General features: G+C 37.8%; 1 protein-coding gene across 3 annotated transcripts in view; it reads right to left on the bottom strand.

Moving 5' to 3' along the window:
* The window catches only part of AUH (AU RNA binding methylglutaconyl-CoA hydratase), a 184,612-nt gene that overhangs the window by 93,619 nt on the left and 75,337 nt on the right, over positions 1 to 15,656 (bottom strand). For all 3 annotated transcript variants that reach the window (XM_027550355.1, XM_027550356.1, XM_027550357.1), the window contains 2 exons: positions 5,121 to 5,213; positions 3,028 to 3,084 (listed from right to left, as the gene is read on the bottom strand). In XM_027550355.1, coding sequence (XP_027406156.1) covers positions 3,028 to 3,084; positions 5,121 to 5,213 — 150 coding nt within the window. The remainder of the gene's footprint in view (positions 1 to 3,027; positions 3,085 to 5,120; positions 5,214 to 15,656) is intronic.

Below are 15,656 nucleotides of genomic sequence, written 5' to 3'. Positions count from 1 at the left end.
TATTAATGATTTTTAAACTTTACATCATTAAATTTTATTTTGTATTTTTTGTATTTTGTAATATCTGTCTATATAAACATATAAAACAAATAAAGGTACTGGTTTAAGTATCTGACAGTCACTTACACTCCATTTTTAATTTTATCTGACAAACTACAACTTAAAGAAGTTCAATTTGGCTTTGGTATGTTTCTACCTTTCTTTATATCTTACTTTTTTTTAAACTATGTAATTTTAATAGTCAAGTAAAAACTGAAATTTAGAACATTAAACCTAAAACTTAGAGTGATGGTCCACTCATTAGAAATAGTACTATCACTTTAAAATAATTGTTTTATAATTCAACTTGTTGCATTATAAGAAAAATTACAAAATATACCATAAAAATAATCATGTTGTTATTGGGACTCAGGTTCAAGTAGAAACAAAAACCCAAAAGTAAATATCAGGTTTTGATCATTTCTCAGTAAACTGTTATCATAAAAGGTTAGAAGTGATAATAATATGCCAACTAAGAGCATCAGGTTAACTCTTGCAGCTGATCAACCATACAGTAAATACGAATGCAGAGGTACAATTTCACTTGGATTAACTTTCAAATGCTGGCCAGTATGAAACCATGAACTTGTAATAACTTAGAAGAGCATTATTTCTCAGACTTACAGGCATATATCTTCTACACTGAATGGAATCCATACATTTTACCCAAAAATATTTATTCCATCCATAGTATTAAAAAGGAAAGGAAAGTCTTATTTTTTTTCCCCACAATACTCTTGCTGTATTTGAATTCTTCCTAGTTATTTTCTATCCATCTTCTATCCACAGCCACTGCTGTCTGAAACAGATGGAAGGCTGGGACCACCGACACTGAAGACAGGCTCACTGATAAGGGTCATGAGCACCTGGCTGCTCAATGAGCATCTATACCACGAAGCAAGTTCGGTACCATGAGGAAGGGAGAAAAAAATTCAGTGTAGTCTGCTATGTCTACTGTAGTAATAAGCTCTTCATAACAGCAGCAATGTCCACAGTCCAAAAAAGAGAAAGGGGAACATCCCGGAGATCATTTTAGGCATAGAAAACCCACCAATTCTAAAACAGTTTTAAGAAAAAATAACACAGGGGACTTCCCTCCAATGCAAGGGGTGCAGGTTCAATCCCTGGTCGTGGAGCTAAGATCCCAGGTGACCTGCAGCCAAAAAAGCCAAAACATAAAACAGAAGCAACACTGTGACAAATTCAGCAGAGGTTTTTTAAAAAAATGGCCCACATTAAAAAAAAAATCTTTAAAAACAGAAGAAAAAATAAGCACTATTTTCATAGGAGGATCATCTAAGAGAAAGGGAAGGAGAAAAATGAAAATGGAGAAAATATTTGTGGATTAAAAAAACTTTATATGCATAAGACAGAAGAGGATTTTCTCCATAGAATTTTCAGAAATAACCTCTTTAGATATACTTTAAAAAATGCTTACTTAAGCTATTCTGCTGTTATTAAAACAAACAGAAAAACAGACTTTACTTTGGAATACTTTAATAACCATAATACTAATACAAGAGTGAAAAAAAATTTCTGCATGCACTTCTTATTATCTAAATGTGAATATGTGGCTTTATACAAAATTAGATTAATTTTCAGTAAGTTCAATATTACACAATTACATGCACTATGAACTTGAAAGCTTTATTATATTAAAGGAACAACTGACAAATATTACTTCAGATTCACTTAGAAATAAAGGGAAGAAAAAAATGACAGAAAACTATCCTTTATAAATTTATGGAAAATGTCAAAACATTCCAAATTTTATAACAAATAAATTCTATAAAAATTTTTAAAATAACAGTATTTATGAGAATCCAAACTCAATCATATATACAAAACATAGGTTCTGATTAATGGATCCACTATTGCAGAAGACCCCAAAAACTGAAGTACACTGGAAAGAAAAGGCTAGTTTCTGGACCTAATACAACACAGGCAGCTCCCAACAGAAATGACAAAAGGAGCTACAGCTTTATAAATCCTTTCAGCTTTTTCACGAGTCACAGTAAAAAAGACTAGCATGGTAAAACAGGTAGACAGTAAATGCTTTTACTTACAAGAATGTCACTTTTTGCACATTACCAAAGTAGAAAACTTAGTGAATCACACACATTGATCTGCATAGTCTTCAATTTCACTGAATTATGTTTTAATTTCTATCTACACACCCTAATCAAGATACATAGTCTTATAATAAGGTTAAACTGATAATTTTAACTCAGGTACAAAAGAAGTGTTCAAACACTGCTCTAAATTTTTAATTATTATTATTTCATTCATAAACTAATAAGTTATCAAGGAGTACAGCCTCAGATAAACCCTACTTTTTGAAAGAAAGACTTCAACAGAATGGCAATGTCTCCAAATTCTCTGCAGCAGACAAAAGAACAAAATTTTCAGATTTACCTTGTGATGAAAGATTTCATTATCAATGCTGGAAAAGTGCTTTATTAATCTTCCAAAAGCAGCAGCTCAACAATCTTTTTTGTAGTAACAGACAAGAAATAACACCTCTTCAGATCCAAATTCAGCCTACCAAACAACCCCAACCTTTGTCCAGCTGCACAAAAACACAAGCAAGCTGGCAAGAAGCCTGGGAACCTCTGCCCCTCCTCCACTCGGGTCTGTGTGTTTAAGGCGCTGAGGGCACACACATTTACATACTCACATTAAAGTTTCAAAATACAAGTGTAATCTTTCAAGAATCATGTGAAGAGTGTAATAATTTTAAAGTTAAGACATCATACAGAAAAGCACAGGACAAGCACAAAAAGAGAGCAAGACAGCAACAGGCAACGCGTCTGCAATCTCCACACCTACAGAAACCAAAAAATCCCTTTTCAATAAGGACTCTGTTACAAGCACACAAGACAGCATTAGTCTCTTTACCCAAAATGTTTGTTGCCTTTTCAACTAACACCTTTCTGCCTTATGCTCTGTTTCCAAGGACAGATCAAGATGGGCATGAACAATTCATACCTCCACCAGGAATAATTGCCAACTTTGTTTCAACCAGGCCCATTTTTGCAGAGGAAGCTAAAAAGGAAAGAAGAAAATTAAGTAACATCCACATCATCAAATTCAAATATGATGACTTGAAAAAGTAGTAAAATAAGCTAGAAATATTCTGTTTGCTAAATAAATTTGTGTTACAAATCTTAAATCACTCCAGAAGGCATTCAGTTATGGAAATAAGTAAACATTCTAAATGATACATACTAAGAGATTCACACAACATTTTCTGTTAAAAATTGCTTGGCAGCAAATTAATTTTTGATGTAGAAAGACCAGGGGTGTTAACTACATAATTTGACCTGATACTGCCAAGTCATGTTTGAAGGCATTGATCTCATTCATTATTCAGGATCAGGAGGGAGACTGTGTCTGACAAGTAAGAATTCTTTAGCTGCCTGAACAGTCCTACAGATCAAATAGCTTAATATATCATATCAGATATGGCAACTCTTCAAGACCAAATCTCTAGTTACTTTTGACAAATGGTTTTACTGTCCTGACAGCTGGATAGGGTTCCTCTTTCCATGTTTGTTTTCACAGCTACTTTAAAACATCTTAATTATTTCTTTATTTGCATATCCAAATGTTCTTAGACTACTTCCTATCTCCTAATCCCCAGAACTTGCATGCTTTCAGAAATGGATTGCATATAACTTGACTTTTCAGTTTAAAACCCAAAGATCTGTCAAGAAAACACAAATCTAAAATAAACTGAAAAGGGAAAGTACACAGAAATTAGTAACTGCAAATTCCAAGAGCCAGTTACCATAAAACTATTAAAAACATAATTATCGTGATTCTACATTTAACAGGCAGCTCCATCAGAAGAGAGAGTGGGAACCAGGGAAAGAACAGTGACAAATATTTGCTGCCTGTTGCACTCAGTCCTCGGTCTAACAGTCCCTCTGGGTCGCCCTGATGAGGGACAATGATACAGACGGCACTGTGATCATACAGAACATAGTGCCGAGGATAGCTGGGGCAGCATGCAGTACTCTGGAAGAATCACAGACGTGAGAGCTGTGACTTGAGACTGTCTGGGTTCAAATCCCAGCTTGGTCACTGATTTGTGGTTTGTTTCTTCACCTGTCTCAGCCCTAGCTTCCTGAAGCACCAAAAGCGTATCTATCTCACAGGGCTATTAGGCAGATTAAGCAAGCCTAAGTATATGCCGAGCATTAGGTAAGCACTGGGTCAGTACTCAGCACATGGTTAGCACTAATTGTTTCCTTTATTATTTTCATAATCACCTTATCCAATACTCAGAAAACCTTGCAGGAACAAAGTGAACCTCAAAGACATTAAGTCATCATTACCATAGCCCTAATAATAACTACATGCTTGGACTAGGCACATGCCAGAGATGAATTCATTTAATCTTCACAACAGAAACCTTCATTTCCCCCACTGTAGAGGAGGAACCTGATCTAAAAATGACAGGACCTAAGATCCAAATTCAGTTCCATATGACCCAATTCCTGTTCTCCTTTACTCCTGCTAGGACTGAAAAAGATACTATAAAAGACTGTTTCCTTAACTGGGAATTTTAAATACTTCATCAAGCTCAACAGGTGACTTTTTTTACATGTTTTATTCAACAATATGGGGGAAAAATATTTAGAATTATCTGAATGTAAAGAATCCACCTGCCAATGCAGGACATGCAGGAGACACAGGTTCTATTCCTGATTCAGGGATAGATCCAAGGCATCTTGGAAGGGGAAATGGCAGCCCACTCCAGTATTCTTGCCTGGAAAATCCCATGGACAGAGGAGCTTGGCAGGCCACAGTCTAGTGGGTCACAAAGGGTTGGACACAACTGAGCACACACAGTAAATACAAATCTCATTTTTTAAAAGTTGTGTTTTTTATTTTTTAAATTATGAAAGTATAAAAACATCTACAGGAGACTTGGAAAATACAGAACAAAGTTACATATAGTTCCACTATATATGACAATTATTTTAAGTAGATAAACTAAGATTTTTAGTTGGAGTTTCAATACCAAATTCTCAAAAATTAATAGAAAAAAGTTAAGTTTTAGGACTAATTCTCACCTGCTACTCTTATATCACACGCTAAAGCCAGTTCAAGTCCACCACCTAAAGCAAGTCCATCGATTGCTGCAATGGTTGGCACTGGAAGATTAGCTGAAACAGAAAGACAGACTTCATGCTTCTTCAGTAAAGGTACTCTATGCAATTATTTTACATTTTTTAATGTAAATATAATTTTAAATGGAATATTATCTATAGAATTTTATATTGCTTTTACTTTTAACTAAACACATTTTAGAAAATGTAATGATCATATAGTGTTCTACCACATAAAATATGCAGTAATATCTTCAAATCTTACCATACTATTGAAATACTTTCATACATACTTTCTGTTGAATTAACAGAATCACAGTTCTGACTTTGTAATCTTTGAATCTAAAGTCTTTTATGAGCTGTTTGGTTCATATAAATTTCAAGTTGAAATGACTTAGGTATAATGGATAATTCATGACCCTTTTACAGCTTATCTTGGTTCTTAGAATGATAGAACCTCATTCAGAGAAGTAATATAATTACTCAAACAAGAAGAAGCAGTCTCAGTGGTTGCCAAGTCATTAACCCAATAGTTCTACCATTTGGTAAGAATACAATGAGCACACATACACACACACACGATGAATAATTGCTAGAAAATACCACATACTTCAGACGGAAGAGATACTCAAATCTGCCTGTAAGTACGACTGGGAAGGGGTTAGCCAATCACAAACTTAAAACCAGACTTTCTTTAGTTCAGAAACAGATGACTATTTTACTGAAACTTTTATAAATATATAAATTTTTTATAAATGGTTCAAAAACTGACTGGTTAATTATTATGTAAAGCATAATCCTTTCTATTCTATTTTTGACTATGGGAATGTGAAGTTTAGGCTGAACAACCTTAACATATGAATAGAATGGGGATATTAAAAAGGTACCACCTCTCAATGTATTCTCACCACAAAAAGAAATAATATTGTGTGACATGATGGAGGTGTTACCTAATGGCACAGTGGAAATCATATCACAATATGTAAATATAGCAAATCAACACATTCACCTTAAACTTACACAAGTTACATGTCAATTGTGTATCAATTTAAAGCAAATAAAAATGAATAAAAATATTAAAAAGATACCACCACTAGAAGCCTATCTTCCATAGGTATTCTGATATGTGAAATTCCTCAGACAGAGATGCTTATTCAAATGTGTTGAAGTGTACTGAGTTTTATTCATACATGAAGAAATTTATCAAATTTATTCTAAGAGAAAAAGTCTGAAGAGGCTAGGATAGAGCACATATACATGCTGCCATCTGAGGCAAAAGCACCACTGGCCGAGCAGGAATGAGCGAGTCTTTGCAGCAGGGCATATTTCACTATTTGCGCCTGTCTGAGCGTTTCGGGGGAGGTGGGAGCTTGAAAACACAGGGCAAATTCAAAGCTGCTCCACACAACGTGCTTTACAGCACACCTGATGGAAAAATGAACAGACAGTGATGTCAGTGTTTACAGTCAGGAAATGCGTGCAATGAACAAATAAAATTTTATTTTATCTGACAAAAAAGTACAATTGATGATGTAATATAATGGCAAATTAATCTGAGTGGTTCCCACAATCACCTCAAGCCACCACAAGTAAAATGGAATTAGTGTTACACAGGTTCCAAACCCTCTTCCTTTGTAGAAAAGCTAGCTATAGAAATTACCCTATTTCTAGACTCCTTCAATCTGCTACCTCCCCAATGTCCCCAATCACAAGTCTCTCTCATCAAAGTCTTTCCCAAAGTAGGCCTCACTGTGGCCTTGGCTCACCTTCCTCTAAGATAAGCTTCTGGAGGGAAAAGAATACACTTCCACTCACCTCCACCTCACAGTTCTAGTCCCACTCGTCTCACAGAGACTGTTTTTCCTTCACTTCCCAGTGACACTGTAATACTGTCCCATAGCCAATGGGCACTATCCAGTCCCTATTAAACTTGTTGCCTCTGAAGATCAGAGACTTTAATCCTGGACACTCCTCCTTTTTGAATTCCTCTCTTCCTTTGCCTGCTGGGTCCCTGCCCTCATCTTTCCTGCCTTTCTTTCCACCTCTGGTTATATAATTCAGTCTTCTTCCCCTATCAATAGAAGCTCTTCCTAGGAGGTCTGTTTCCTTTCACCATCTATAATACCAATGATATCCAAATCACCACATGAAATCCAAACTTCTCTCTAAACTGTATCTCTATAGTTACCTGCCTGTTGGACATCTCTACTTAAACACTTTATCATGTTCAAATCAACTTCCTGTCAATCCTTCAAGATTCTACTTCACATTTGGTTAGCATCTCCACTCACCAAGTTACTCAAAACAGACACCCAAAAGTCATCTCAAATGTCCTCTTTTCCAGGGATCTTACATCTAATTGTTTTCTAAGTCCCATCTAACGGCTCACAAATTGGCAAATCCCCCTCCCTCTGCTACAGTCAGAGTTATGGGCCCCCTCATTTCTCGCAAGCAGGAGGCCTCCAACTGACTTCTTTCACCTTCACAGTGAAGGATCGAACCAGTCAGTCTTAAAGAAAATCAATCCTGAATATTCATTGGAAGGACTGATGCTGAAGCTGAAGCTCCAATACTTTGGCCACCTAACTCCAAGAGCTGACTCACTGGAAAAGACCCTGATGCTGGGAAAGACTGAGCGCTGGAAGAGAAGGGGACAGAGGATGAGATGGTTGGATGGCATCACTGACTCAACAGACATGAGTCTGAGCAAACTCCAGGAGATGGTGAATGACAGGGAGGCCTAGCGCACTGCAGTCCACGGGGTCACAGAGTCAGACATGATTGGGTAACTGAACAACGATCCTCAGTGTGTCCCTACCATTATACCTTCTATATTTTCTTGCAGGATAATTTTCTAAAATGCAAACACATTCATGATACTCCTCTATTTAAAACAGTACAATGATTTATTTCACATTCAAGATAAAAACAGTGAAAAATTCAGCATGGCACAGGAAACGGCTGCCCACCTACCCAACCTCTTCTCCAACTTTACACACATACTCCATGTTCCAGGCCCAAACTACTTAAGACACCTTCAGAAATCATTTACATCCAAACCTGTGTACAAGCCCCCCCTGCCTAGAATGCCTAGCTAGCCCCCAATTATCTTTAGAGGTAATTATCTTTATGCTTCCTTGGCACTTTATACATACTTTTCCAACAGAGCATTCACACCACCTTATCACCCATTCAGAAACAAAGATTAACATCACATAAAGCTGGTCAATAATATCCTTCTTACCACTCTGCAACAAACCTCAAGATTTCTCATTGCCTCTTCTATCTCCATTAATCCTGATATTGTCTCTATTTTTCTCTATTGTCCTATATTGTCTCTACTTTTATTAACTTCTTTCATTTTATACTTAAATGGAACAATATGAATATATGCAGCCCTATGAAAGTGTGAGTGAAAGTGAAGTCACTCAGTCGTGTCCAACTCTTTGCAACCCCATGGACCGTGGCCTACCAGGCTCCTCCGTCCATGGGATTCTCCAGGCAAGAATACTGGAGTGGGTTGCCATTTCCTTCTCCAGGGGATCTTCCCAACCCAGGGATCAAACCCGGGATCCAGTGCGGGAGCACTGGAAGCAGATGCTTTAACCTCTGAGCCACCAGGGAAGCCTGTACTTAAATGGAACAATATGAATATATGCAGCCCTATAGAGCTACAGAGAGAAAAAAAAAAAAAAAAACTGCAAAGCCTACGCTGGAGAGAGCAATAGGAACAAGGGGAGTGTTTTCTCCTCACTGTGGAAAACGCTAGTCAACAGTAACTGCCTTCAGGACTCAGTACATCTGCTAGAAACTGACTCATCAGAAAATGAATTAACAGAAGTGAGTTTAAAGGGCTTTCAAAAAATCAAATCTGGCTTCCCCTGTGACTTAGTGGTAAAGAATCTGCCTGCCAATGCTGAAGATGCGGGTTCAATCCCTGGGTGGGAAGATCCCCTGGAGAAGAAATGGCAACCCACTCCAGTATTCTTGCCTGGGAAATCCTATGGACAGAGGGGCCTGGTGGGCTACGTCCACGGGGTTGCAAGGAGTCAGAGAGGACCTAAGAGACTAAAACACACAAAAACATACAAAATCAAACCCAGGCTTGAAATATGTATACTACCAAGTTTCAGTTTCTGAAAATTTCAACTCATGGTAAATAGGGATTATTTCAATTTACTTAGATTTTTTAAAATAGGAACAAACTGATGTGATGCATATGGAAAGAGGAATTTTTCTTCACATCAAACTGGGCATTGAAAATGTAGACTAAATAGAAGTGTAAAAGGAATAAATTGACTGTAAATTACAAAAGAAATACTTGATAACCTCATAATCCCTAAAGCATAATGGAGAGAATACAAGAAAAGGACAATTCTTGGTCATCTATCATGTTCTTAACACTGAAACACAAAGGCAATGATTGTCTCAAAAAGAGTTGACAAGACTTTGTTCTACATTTTTATTAGTTAATATTCTCAAACAAATATTATACTTAAAAATCACACTTAGCTAATAGAAAGTTAAAAAGTATCATTTTTTGGTAAGTATAAAATGTCATTAAAAGAAGAAAAATAAAAATGAAAATGCAATTAATGAATATGCCCTTTCCCTTCACTGTGAGAAGTCGATAAACAAATAGTTTGCTGTTGTTCAATTGCTAAGTCTTGTCTGACTTTTTGCAACCCCATGAACTGCAGTACACCAGACTCCTCTGTCTTCCACTCTCTGCCAGAGTTTGCTCAAATTCATGTCCACTGAGTCGACGATGCTATCTAACAATCTCATCCTTTGCCACCCCCTTCTCCTTTTGCCTTCAATCTTTCCCAGCATCAGCATCCTTTCTAATGAACCTGCCCTTCGCATCAGATGGCCAAAGTATTGGAGCTTTAGCTTTGGCATGAATCCTTCCAAAGAATTTTTAGGGTTGATTTCCTTTAGGATTGACTGGTTTGATCTCTTTACAGTTTCTTGAATGTTGCATTTTAAGTCAGCTTGTTTACCCTCCTCTTTCACCTTTATCATGAGGCTCTTTAGTTCCCCTTCACTTTGTCATTAGACTGGTATCCTCTGTATATGTGAGGTTGTTGATATTTGTCCCAGCAATCTTGATTCCAGCTTGTGATTCATCCAGCCCTGCACTTTGCATGATTTATTCTGCAAAGAAATTAGATAAACAGGGTAACAATATACAGTCTTCTTGTACTCCTTTCACAATTTTGAACCAGTCCGTTGTTCCATGTAGGATTCTAACTGTTGCTTCTTGACCCACATATAGGTTTTTCAGGAGACAGGTAAGGTGGTCTGGTACTCCCATCTCTTTAATAAGAGTTTTCCACAGTTTGTTGTGATCCATATAGTCAAAGATTTTTGTGTAGTCCATGAAGCAGAAGTAGATATTTTTCTGAAACTCCATTGCTTTCTCTGTGATGCAATGAGTATTGGCAATCTGACCTCTGGTTCTGTTGTCTCTTCAAAACCCAGCTTGTACATCTGGAAGTTCTTGGTTCCCGAACTACTGAAGCCTAGCTTGAAGGATTTTGAGAATCACCTCGTTAGCATGTGAAATGAGCACAGTTGTAAGGTAGTTTGAACATTCGTTGGCACTGCCCTTTTCAGGGATTGGAATGAAAACTGACAAATACTGCTTTGTTAAAATAAGATGATGGGGAAAGGGATATGTTCAACAGACAGGTTTCAAGTTCCACAGGAGGTAAAGTATGAGGGTGCAGTTTATATAATGCAGTGGCAGGAAAAGAAAAAGAAATTAACAAATGGAAACTTGGTGATCTGAGAGATGAGAGCACTCACTGGAAGGAAGGGTTTAAAATGAATCAGCTCATGCTAAAGGTTTTCTTAATTCTGAAGGTAGAGAATGTAACAATTTTCTGTTATACATTTTAACTTTTTAGAAGTAATGAAAATTATTATTTTTTTTGTAGGTAACTTACTTATTCCTTGAGATTGAAAATTATTTTAAATGTGAGAAGAATTTAAGATACTTACTCAGTTAAAAGTTTTTAACATTACGTGTTTAACATTACAACTTCTATAAAAAAATAAAATAAAAATGACAAGAAATGTGAAGTCCTTAACATAAAAAAAGAACAGAGAAAACAAGAGTAGTAATAAATACTATCACATCATTAAATAGGCAAACTACTTGGTACTTTTGAGTATTAATATAAATTAGCATTCTGTACAGACTTTCCTGGCAGCCCAGTGGTTAAGAATCCATCTTCCAATGTACAGGACACAGGTTCAAGCCTTGGTTGGGGAACTAGGATCCCCAGCTGCTGTGGAGCAATCCAACACGCCCACCACAACAAAAGATGCCACGATGAAGATGCCATGAGCCACAACTAAGACCCAACATAGCCAAAAATAAATATTTTTTTAAAAATTAGCATTCTATAATGCGGACTATAAAATTTTTCCTACCAAAGAATTAAGCAGAAAAAATTAGTATTCAATGACTAATTAAATTTCAATCATCTTATAGTCCTGAATTTTACATAACCCTAAATTTTCCCTGAAAGATGTTTTTCCTGTAAACTTTTTTCAGGAAAACATGAGTCATCTCAAAGTACATGCTAGTTTCATAGTTACCTAATACGCTTGTTTTTACACACAGTATTTATTCTATTTGGGAGCACTTAATAATCTTAGAGAAAACTCAATAAAACGCACATCTGAAAAGCAGATTATCAGTTTCAAAGCATTGAGAAATATCAAATCGGCAGTTGCAGAGTGCGACTGAGTGAAACGGGAACTGCCATGAGCAGTGTCTATTCCCAATAGCAATAGGAAGAAATGATGACTCAATGTGTTATGCAACCAACAGGATCAGGTTCTATTTTAAGTTTAGTAACAGGAAATGAGCCAGGTATGACAAAGAAGATAATAATCGTTTGAATGTTCCTAAAAATATAATTAAAGCAAACGATCAGAGTTTTGCTATTTTAAGAGAAAATAAATGAGCTGCAAGTGGAGGCCCTGTCTATTTGAGTCTACAGGACATCTTCTGTGAGTATAACTAGAATCAGAGGCCATGAATACAGGGGGAAAGGCAAGTCAGGGTCTCCTTTCAGCTCTGAGATAAATATAATACATAATGTAGGTTTTCAGATGTTTCTAGAAAAAAATCAACAATGTGATTATTAAGGGAATATGCTAATGTAAGTTATGAGTCTTAAATTTGGTTTTGCTTGAAGAACAGTGTTCTCACAGAAAATTAACTATTTCCAAAAAAATGCCCATATAATAATATCAGAAATCTGACTTTATTGAAATCATTCAAGGAGAAGAGAGATAAATATTTGACCCAAAGAGACAGGTTTTTCTAACAGAAAAATGTATAAGAACAGGAGATTTTTCAATCACATGAAGAAATGCTAATCAGAATTTGAAAACTTTCAAAATTAAATTATTTCCTTACAAAATTTTAAGGAAAAAGAAGATGTTTGTTAAATAGATGAATTTTGTGATCTATCCTTTTAACATAATTACCTGTATTTCAATGTAAATTCAGCCCTGTATTTACAAAGCTAAATCAAAGCTTTTGCAATTTTACTTCATCAGGAAAAAAAAAAGGCAAAGGAAACTAGAAATGACTGGCATTTTAAAGTATTAGTCTGGAAGAGCATTTACAAAAATATTATCCACATCACACAAGATTTTACTATTTAAAATTCTGGTGAAAACCTATTTTAAATATTTCTTTATCATTAGATAGAAATTCCTTCAGGTCTCAACGTTAAGACAACTGGGCCTGCACCCTCGGTTTTTACTTCAAAGAGAACTGTAAAAATGTTTTCTAGCTCTTCATGAAGTACCATCTAATTAGACAAAGACTGGTCATAAGTAGCTAAACACCTCTGCCTTCCAACTGCACATTCTACTGATATATGGCTAATCTGCACAATGGAGGGCCCAGCAGTGAGGCAGCCACATCATGGAGCTGGAGGGTGGGTGGTAAGTTCAGGAATAAAAGCAGTTATTAGATTGAGATCATCATATGTTTGTGCATCCATGCTGACCTGCTGATGCCTAATAATAGTTAACTGCTTTCAACCTACATATCCCACACCCAAAGTGAGCAGTGGGGACTTGTAATAATGACAACCTTTTAGAAATCTGAAAAATTCTTTAGAATAAAACATCTCAAAGACAGCAGTAAAGTTGTATTTTTTCCCTCTTTGAAAAGAGAAAAAGACCTAAATTTTGTTCACAATTTTGGAGTTTTTAAAAAGAGGCTTTCTAAGAAGTTAGGAACAGTAACGTAAGGAATTTAGTGACTCAAAATATAAATCTTCTTTCTGATCTCTACTTTAATAGAACAGCTTTCAAATGAATCTAGTACATTTTGGTTTCTTATAGATTCTTTCATTAAAAACAAGCAGAGCACAGTAGTCATCGTTTAGACCACAAAGATACTCTAGTTGTGGAAAATGAAAGTACAATGGGGGAAAGCAGTATCAAACAAGTAGGGTATATTCTAATCTGTACTATTACTGATACTGCTATAATGACCAATTTCAAGATATACACGGTTGTTAAAAACCAGCTCACAAAATTCCTGAAACTTTAACAATCCCTGAGTCCACACTGTAACAGAGCGCAGTGAGTGGTAACCTTTAACCATTGGTGTGCATAATAACTCCACATCCTGTTACCAGGGAAGGGGTCCTGCTCAGCCATTGGTCAGCACATCAGTGGGCCCCACCCACAAGTAACCAATTATCAATGAGCAACTATTAGTACTGCTCAGCTACTGGCTGGCATCACAGTGGGCCCCACCCACGGGCAACGAACTGTCAGTGAGTGACTGTGGTCCTGTTCAGCCATTGGACAGCGAGTAGTGAGCCCTGCCCACAAGCAACCAACTGTTAAGGAGCGACAGTGAGTGGAATTCAGCCAAGGGTCGGTTGCATGGTAGTCATAAGGTAAAGAGTGAGGAAATGTTGCAAGTCTGTGTGGCCGACGCACAGTGAAGCCCATCAACACTACAACGTTTGAGTTTGGAATAGAGAAAGGTTTACTACAGAGTCACACAAAGAAATGGGTGGCCCATGGAAGGCCCTGGGCCCTCCAGCTTACCCGCAGGCCCAAGGCTGTCGGTGAGCTGGAGGGCCTCCAGGAGAAGGCCTGAGTCTGCCTCTTACCTCACTCTCCACCTGATGACCACTACACCACCAACCAACCCTTGGCTCAATCTCTTCCCTAACAGTCGCTCACTGAAAGTTGGTTGCTTGTGGGCAGGGTCCACTGAGGCTCCGACCAATGGCCGAGCAAGACCTGTTGCCTAGGAACAGGATGTGGACTAATGAGGCACAGCAATGGCTACCTGCTAAGGCCTGTGCTTATCCTGCCCTGTTACAGAAAGAGGGGGATCCCACCCTTCTCCCAGAGGCCCTCCAGCTCACCTGGCTTGGGCGAGCAGGTAATCTGGTGGGCCCAGACAACAAGCTGGGGTATGTGTCCTGCAAGGACATCAGATTCCTCACCAAGACCACCCAATAGCCTTGGCCCAGGCCTTGAGAGAACAGTGAACCTCTCCCCGATTCCTGTCTCTGTAATCTAATAGGAGTGGCAGTCTGTCTGGGTTGCAGTCTGTAGGACCTGGCCCCCACCTAGTATGGACAGTCTAAGGGCCAGTTGGGTTGGACACATGGCTCCTTCAGTGATGGCAGCTGGGCAGAGTTGGGGACCTTCCCCTTTCTTGTCAGAACACAGAATAACACTCATTTTACAGGAATATAGTTACCTGGCCATGACCTGACTTCAAGAACAAAAAGCTTTGACTCCAAGTAGTATGCAACAACTAACCATGCCCCTCCCCCACCTTTCCTATTAAAAATGGCTTTGCAGAAAGCTTTCAGTAACTTTGGGGTTCTTAGGGCATAAGCTATGCATGGCCCTGTAATAAACCTTTCCCTGTTCCAAACTCCAATGTTTTAGTATTGTTTGACCTCACTGTGCATCAGGCATATGAACTTGCATTTTGGGTAACAATACGAACAGGTGCCAGAACACGTGTATATGAAACAGTCCCAAGAGTACAGGTGGTCCAGTGGTTCAGAATCTACCTTGCAATGCAGGGGATGCAAGTTCAAATCCTGGTTGGGGAAACTAAGATCCCACATGCTGCAACTACTGAGCCCATGTGCTCCAAAGCCCATGCACCACAACCAGAGAGCTTGGGTGCTACAACTAGAGAAGCCTGCCAGCTCTGGGCTGGAGCCAGCGTGCCACAACTAAGGAGCCTGTGAGCCGCAACTGGAGAAGATCCCATGTGATACAATGAAGATCCTGCATGCCAAAACAAAGACCCAATGCAGCCAAATAAATAAATGATTTTTAGAAATCAATTGTATTAAAAAAAAAAAGATATTACCATGCTGAATCCTCCTCCACCATCATCCATTAACATCACCAGACAAGCCATTTCTTCCCATGGGAAAAATAGCCCCAGGAAATCCTTCTCCACAGAAAATGAAT

This window comes from Bos indicus x Bos taurus, chromosome 8, assembly GCF_003369695.1.
Source record: "Bos indicus x Bos taurus breed Angus x Brahman F1 hybrid chromosome 8, Bos_hybrid_MaternalHap_v2.0, whole genome shotgun sequence".
Lineage (NCBI taxonomy): Eukaryota > Metazoa > Chordata > Mammalia > Artiodactyla > Bovidae > Bos > Bos indicus x Bos taurus.
The sequence above is the reverse complement of the archived record's forward strand: the minus strand, read 5'-3'. Positions and strand labels throughout refer to the sequence as shown.